Here is an 8,281-nt window from a genome sequence, read left to right on the forward strand (position 1 = left end):
GTTTTTGGGCCGACGCGGTCAAACGTCAAAGACACCAACACAACCACGGTCAAGGTCAGAATCAAGATCCTTTCCATGTGACCCGTTACATCAGAAATGTACCGTCGGTATGCTTCCATTATCCGTTCCACTGAAAGGCAACAGTGTGACGTCTGCGGTCAGTCCACAAGACTCATCCATCCATCCATGCAAATAAGAAAGGTTTGGTTGATGTCCGGCGATGAGCCAAATTATATGTAATTATAGTTGTCCAAATAGTAATCCTTATATTGTAATTATTATTAGTATTCTACATTCTCTGGGATTTCTGTCCAGCTTGACAGATTCATACCAAAGTGTGACGGACAAGCACAACTTATATGAAGTGGGTTTCTTTGTGATTTTTGAAACATTTACTGTATATATCTTGGTCCACCTCTGCGAATTAAATGGACTAAAATGGCAATGGATGGATGAGGGTGCCTTGCTATATGCCTGTTGTTGATCTGGTCTAAGCAGGTGGGTGGTGGGTGGCACGAATCATGGTTCTTGTTGACACCCAAATTGCAGTGCACTGCCGATTTGAAATAAACCTCTACCTTCTGCTTGTAGGTTTCTGTCCTAGCAATGTGCACAGCCCAAATCCTTGAGCTGATGCCTAGACATGCATTTTATAAAGTATTTGCACACACTTTGACTTCATCACCCAGCCCAGCAACAGTGTTAGACTAGGGTCTTGGGAGAATCAGTCTGTAACCATTTTTGTATAATCTTGTTTTTCCACCCTTTTCTTAAAGTTTTTTTTTGGGGGGGGGTTTCTGCCTTTTATTGATAGGACATAGTTTTTTCCAAAAATGATGTTTTAGCAAATTCAACATAAACTAGGCGGAACCAGGGCGGAACAAGGCAGAAGAGCCTGCTGGTTAGTCAGGGACCAATCAGAAGGCTGACAAAGGGTGAATTGCATAGTCGGAGTGCTCCTGACGTTCTCAGCTGGCTGTCCAGACACAGCGGGCACGTTTGATGGGAAAAACTCTGCAGACGCCATTATTGCTACAAAGCCGTCTTCTTAACCCCAAAACACAAGGTCAAGAGAATTGTAAAAGATTTCTTTACAAAGAAGAACCAGCATGTGTTTGTCTTGTGCATGTAAGAAGGGGGGGCTCAGAGGACAAAAGGTTGTGAACCACTGCTCCTAACAACCTAAAAAAGATCACACCTGTGTGAACTGAGCAGTGCAACTACTGTATACGTACTGTATTACCCGTACTACTCGTACTGTACTAGTCATACTGTACTTCTCGTACTGTACTACTGCTGCTGCTCATGCCAATGCACCTACTGTACTGTACTGTACTGTACTGTACCCCAAATTATGTTAGATTAGTTCACCGTGTGTTTTCTCTGTGGACAGAGAGGAGACCTGAGTTCCTCCTGCTGCTGGGCTGATGGCTGCACAACATACTAACACATTAACATACTAACACATTAACAGGACAGTCATGTGTCTAATCCACTTACTGAGACCGTTCACCTCATCTGTTTGTCTATCCATACTTAACAGTAACACTGTATCTCTTCGCGCACACACACACACACACACACACACACACACACACACACACACACAAAGTGGTAGATGTCTTGCCGTATGGAACTCAGTTAATTTCAAACATGTTATTGACTTAATTGTAATGGTTGGTCCGATGCCCTTCAATCACTGACTATTGGTTGTAGTTAAGTCTGATGTGACGATGTGATGCTGGGAATAGATTGCCAACATTCAAAGCTTGTGTGTGTGTGACTGTGTGTGTGTGTGTGTGTGTGTGTGTGTGTGTGTGTGTGTACTCATACACAAACGACATAGACAAATACCTGCATGCAAAGACACCCAAACCCACATGCATAAACCTACAGCACGCAGTCACGTGCGCACACATGAACACACTCTAATAACCCAGCCCAGCAACAGTGTTGAATCAGCCTGCAATATCACAGCGGCCTCTACGAACGAACCACAAATACACCAATACTCTTCCTCTTCAACCCAAAGCAGCTGACCCCAGCAGACCTGCCAGAGTGTTGACGCACTGTGAAATAAATACACTCTTATAACAGAAAAGCAATTAGCTGCGTTTGACACGCCGCTTTGTTCAGATTAGCTGGAAAGATTAGCCCTGATTGCACAGTTGAGGGGGTTAAAAGGACACAGGTGGTGGAAATCCTTCCATAATAAATAATGCACTTAAAAGTAATACCTGACATAACACAGTATGTCAAGTAGTAAAAAATGATAAAGAACTATCATATAATGCATACAATCTAATGCCAGAATATGATAAGACCCACTTTAGTGCTCAACGATACATAACTTGAAGTCTCACAAATCAAGATGCATAAGAGTGTTGCCAAATCAACCCAGGTTGCTAGGAATTATAGCCTCAGTGTGCTCAGGAACAAACAAAGGACAGAACATTGGGTACACACACTAGCTACTGTAAGCCTTGCACAAAACTCATTATTATGTTGGCTAAAATAAACAAATCAGTCAGACAAAGGCTTCCCTCTCTGTGCTGAGCATTACAAAAGGGCATAAAAGTGACAAGTGCCCAGAATTATATGGGCCCACAGTAGCTAAACACATAGTGAATAGAGTAATGGCTGGAGCATATAAGCAACACCGTATGCTGGTACATACTGTAACATTTACCATTACTTAACATGCTCTTACGTCATTGTTGTAAAAACGTGGCACCATAGGGTAGATGCCCTTTATTAGACAAACAAAGAAAGGAATTATTGAGAGGTAGGGGAGGTGGCATACCACATACAGGTAATTGTAATGTCACTGGTTCGATACAGGATGGAAACCTGTGGTGTATGTCTTGCTCAAAAAAACATAACACACCAGTAAGTAACAGGACAGATACAGGTCAAAGTAGATACATCTAATCCTCAACTTTTATAACTCTTGCTGATCTAGATAAAGTAATCCACTGATTTATCTCCTCTCATACTCCATATAGAGCGCCGAAGTCCTGACGTCACTCTCTCATCCCCTCGATTCCCTTGGTTCACGGAAGTCATTTCTCTATGGAGAATAACATGGGGTCATCTTAATATCCTCTATTATAAGCATTGTGGTCCGAAAATAAACAAGCTGTCTCTGCGTTATTGTCAGGGAGGTGTCTCTGTATCGTTTATGACAGTCAGTCACTCATATATACAGTCCGTTTCTAGCGAAAATGTAACTAATTCAGTAGCAGTAACAATAGCGTTTTCTCACAGTCAGTTGATTGAAGTGACTGAGTGAAGCGGCCTGGATGATTTGTTTATTTTTCAAACACAGTTCTTATATGAGGCAATCTAAAATCCCCCTATGGGGATTACAATGCAAATAAAAAGTACATGAACTTGTGGATTTGCGCCCTCTGATATTGACATCAGACTTCGGTGCTCTATACTCAGCCCGACCAAAAAATCAGCTAGCACAATAGCAACAATTTGAGGTTCCCTTCATTGGTTACCCGTTCAATCGTTCATTTTAGAATTCATTTTCAAGATTGTATTGATTACTTTTAGGGCATGCGCCGCATGACTCAGTCTAGCCTTGTCCTACATCACAGACATTTTAACCCGAATATGAGCAGGATGTGTACAGTAGCCTGAGATCCTCAGTTATAGAGCCCCTTTGTATTGTATTGTCTTTGTATTGAGTCTGTGCTTGAAATGTACTGTAATTCTGCAAACTGTTAATAAATATTTCAATCAATCAATCAATTTGCTCATTCCATCTAAAACTCTAGACTGAAGTCAAAAGGCTTGGCCCACAGGGCCCCTTTGGTAGGGTCCCTTTGGTAGGGTCCCTTTGGTAGGGTCCCTTTGGTACGACCAAACTGAGGAGATCAGGCTAGCAAGATCTGTGCTCTTTTAAATCACTTCTCAAAATACACTTTTAACTTCGACTTGCTTTTTCTACCCGATTAGTCTGTTTTGAGTTATTTTCTTTTTATTTATTTTGGTACACAATTTTTATGTTGTTTTAATATTGTTTAATAATGTAACTACTTTTAAAAAGAGGTATACACATACTGTAACAGCAATAACAATAGGATTAAACCAAAGTTTTTCATTATCCAAGTCCATGAAGAGGGACACCAACTACTGTATGTCACCGTGACCAACTACTGGCACGATTACTCATTTAAGTTGACGATTAAATAGTGTTTTTTGGATTGAACATTGAATGTACAATTAGATTTTCTCTATTTAAGGCTTCATAATCACAAATTGCACAGGGCAGATATGACAAATAACTTTTGTAATAATGTTCCCTTTCCAAAGAATTTACAAAAAAGTGGAAATAGTTGATCTGCAAGCTTAAACACGTCACAAAGTGATATGTTAAGTTTGTAGATCTGCTATTTTTGAAAAATGTATGGACATTTTTCAACATGGAAATGATTGATGCTTATGCAAAAATAATTATCTCCAATAATTGCGATTAGGCGATGATGTAATAATGGTGACAGGGCTAACACCAACATGCCCGGTGGAGATGGCTACAAAGTCACATTTGATGAAGAGAACGTGTGTCGCTGTGCGGAATCTAGTATGACTGTTTCTTCAAACACTTACACTTATGTAATATGAAATCCTTATGGTGTGTGCACTGCACAGCATATTGTATGGCTTCAGGGTAGATATGTCACTTGAGTAATGTAACGGGGCAGATGCAAAGACTCACAGCATATTTGTCACTTGTACTGTATTGTACTGTATATCTGAAATTGAAGCCAGCTACAAACGTTGGATTTCACAGCTTCACATATTAAAGTATCTTTGACTGTATCTTTGCCTGTGTGAACGCAGCATAAATCCATTCAAATTTACATCCGCTAGATTACCGGTAGTAAAGATTATATCAGTCAGGCACACACACACACACACACACACACACACACACACACACACACACACACACACCTTAACACTCACTCACACACACACACACACACACACACACACACACACACACACACACACACACACACGGTTCAATGCAGTGTGTGAATTTGAAATAATGGTCCATTACATCCAATTCGGAGTCCGTGACCAAATATGGCTGTGCATAATTATGTGTCTGTGTGTTTGATGCTGTTGCCAAGGGTATTGTTGTTGAATATGGCAGCTATCTTCACATTGCCATGGCTGAGTGGGTGTGGGCCCCCTTTGATGAATGGAGGACCCAATAATAAAGCTGCTCATGTAAACAGTGCTTTGGTGCCAGGTAGGGGGATAGTTGTGCCTGGGCTTTGCCCGGCTCCCTCTACATGTAGCCGGACCAAAGATTAAGAACCACTGCACAGTGTTAGTTTCAGTACACAATGGCTTACTGTAATTACCAGCATCAGTGCCATTCAGAAATCTCTATGGTGAGAGCTATGAACGTGCAATAATGTTCATACTAGCATTTCCTTTCCACGCTGTGTTGTTTTTAATCGGTGAGATTGCTCATCATCATTGAAGTGAGTGAGACTTCACCAGCCGGCTGCTGTAGAAAATATTTCATGTGTTGAAAACGTGAAATGATAAGCTGAATTCAGAATAACACACACACACACACACACACACACACACACACACACACACACACACACACACACTATGGAGAAGTGTACTGTATGATGGTGAGTGAGTGCTATACAGAACACACAAGCATGGTCAGCAGCACATACAGTACACAGACATACACGCTCATGCACGCACGCACGCACTCGTGCCCGATCGATGCATGCACCGATTGCAGGTGCACGCACACATACACTTCATTACACACAGTTCCAGATATGTAAACAATGCTGTGGCCAGTTGAGTGGGTTGAGTGGTAGTGGACAGCCCAGTGTGTATAATATGAGAGCCCTTACTACCCTTCTGCTCTGCCAGGGTCAGCTTACACCACCTGAGCACTGATGCATTACACTAATCAGAGAGAGAGAGAGAGAGAGAGAGAGAGAGAGAGAGAGAGAGGAAAGCAGGGGTTCATCCATGGATGTAAAAAATGTTTTTGTTTTTTGTCAAGCGAAAGAGAATAAAACACTTGGCATGGTTCAACTCATGATGCTCATCATCGGCCTAGGCCGGCCTAGTGGTCCGAGCACATAGGCTGCTAATCCAGCCTGACAGCATGTCGTGGTTTCGACTCCCGATCCCGACGACCTTTGCTGCGTGTCACTCCCCATCTCTCTCCCCCCATTTCCTGTCAAACTACTTGACCTGGGATCCCCCAGGGCTCTATAATAGGTTTGCTCCTTTCCTCCCGCAGCAACAAATGTTCGCCCCAGAATAGGGACGCAAGGGTTCAATTTAATGAACTGCCTTTCGCTCTCCCTCCATAGTCCATGCCATACAGTAAGACTGCGGCTATTTGTTTCAAGAAAGCTTTATATCGATGCAATGTGATCACATAGCTCTGTTTACGTAATGCTGTACCCCCTCCAACTGTATATACTTTCCCCATTCAACAGTTTTCATTGTATTTTGACACTTGCTTTGGCAATGTAAACGTATGTTTTCTCATTCCAATAAAGCTCCTTTGAATTGAATTGAAAGACACCCGAGGTGGAAGGAGCTCACACCTGTCTCTGACTCCCACGACCCACCCTGGTTGGCGACAGCTCTGGATCCTTTCGTGGAGAACCCGGGAGAGACCAGTGGTACTCAAAGTGGGGTCTGGGGACCCTGGACCCTTGGCCTACAGTACAAGCTCACAACAAGTCACAATGTTGCAACGCGTTGTGAGCTTGCAGATGTGCTATATTTAACAACAACAACAATCACAACATGACTCTCATATGGGGAGTCCCTGGTGGATAATCATTTTCAGACGAGGGTCAAAATACATATCAATGCGTGGGTCCTTGACATGAAAAAAGTTTGAGAAGCACTGCGTCAGTCAAACAAGGCACAAGGACATTACTGATACTTACAGGACTGAAGAGGTCATCCACGCACACACCCACTGTGGGTGTGTGTGTGCGCAGGGCTCCTGGCACGGTCAGTCTCTCCCCGCTCCAACCAACACTGCACTGCTCTGCTTTTCCCCTGGGCTCTCCCCAGGTGTCAGTCAAAGGGAGATGATAATCCACAGCTGTCTGCGATCCTTCTGAGAGGACGCCGGCAGGAGGACAGGCGTAGTGACCAAAGTGACAACCTTCCCACACTAGCCACCCTCTTGACAGCTCAGCCTCTCTCTGTCTTCCGTCCTGTGCAGTCGCTCTGCTGCTGCCTGGAATGAGTGAGGGGGGGAAGAGACAGAACAAATACAGGAGAGACAGAGAGACAGATTAGAGAAGGAGAGGAGAAAGTGCTGCACAGAGGGGTTTTATAATCGGCCTGCATCTCCTCCCCCTCTCTGCCTTCCCTCCCGCCCACATTGTTATGGCAACGGCCAATCGCAGCTCTGCCCCCACCTTCCTTTCCCTCTGCCTTCCTCCTCACTCAGCTGGCCTGCAGTGTTGACATTATTCTCACAAATTGGCATGAACTGTGTTCATGTGTTTGTTTGTGTCTTTTTTCCCCTGTGGATTGGAAGGTCTCCCTTATTAGTATGTCTTTATCATTCTGCTGCATAAAGTGTGTACAATGTACTACTAGAAAGACTGTCTTAGAAATTAAGCCTAAATGGAATGACTCACATGAGAAGCAAACAGTAGCCAGTAGCTGTAATGTTGTTGGAGCTCAGGCTAAGGGCCGATTCATACTCCTATTTTAGAGCCGAATAAAAGTCGGTTCGGCGGTGTAGAGCCTACAATTTGACGTCATTTGAGGTTCGGGGGGGGCGGGTACCGTCCTAAAGTCAGCTCTTCGGTGCTGCTGAAAATTTCTGACGAGCCGAAATCATTTCGGCACTACAGCGCCGAAACAGCGGTAAAATAGGAGTATAAATCGGCCCTAAGTTGGAGCACAATATTACCAAGTAATATTCTGATTCCGTCTGTCTGCACGCATGCACGCGCGTCCGCACGCACACATCAGCACGCGCACACACACACACACACACACACACACACACACACACACACACACACACACACACACACACACACACACACACACTTATAGAGGCACACATGTACTCTATACTATGACTTGCACGACATGTCCCTCCTTCCTGTTGCTCTGTAACCAGGCTGTTGAAATAGAGAGCAGAATACCAGCTGAGCACTCATCAGAAGATCTGCTCACAATCATAACTAGAAATGCACTCTGTCACTTAACTCTTGTCAACTTACTATGTAAA

The 8,281-nt window shown here is 43.5% G+C and overlaps 1 protein-coding gene across 1 annotated transcript in view; it reads right to left on the reverse strand.

Annotated features, from left to right (window-relative positions):
* cdk18 (cyclin dependent kinase 18) overlaps positions 1-7,293 on the reverse strand; it is a 42,234-nt gene extending 34,941 nt beyond the window's left edge. The window contains exon 1 of the mRNA XM_080786019.1: positions 6,969-7,293. Coding sequence (XP_080642145.1) covers positions 6,969-6,985 — 17 coding nt within the window. The 5' untranslated portion in view covers positions 6,986-7,293. The remainder of the gene's footprint in view (positions 1-6,968) is intronic.
* Between the last annotated feature and the right edge of the window lie 988 nt (positions 7,294-8,281).

The sequence above is a fragment of the Protomyctophum bolini genome (assembly GCF_963924005.1).
Source record: "Protomyctophum bolini genome assembly, chromosome: 2".
Classification (NCBI taxonomy): Eukaryota; Metazoa; Chordata; class Actinopteri; order Myctophiformes; family Myctophidae; genus Protomyctophum; species Protomyctophum bolini.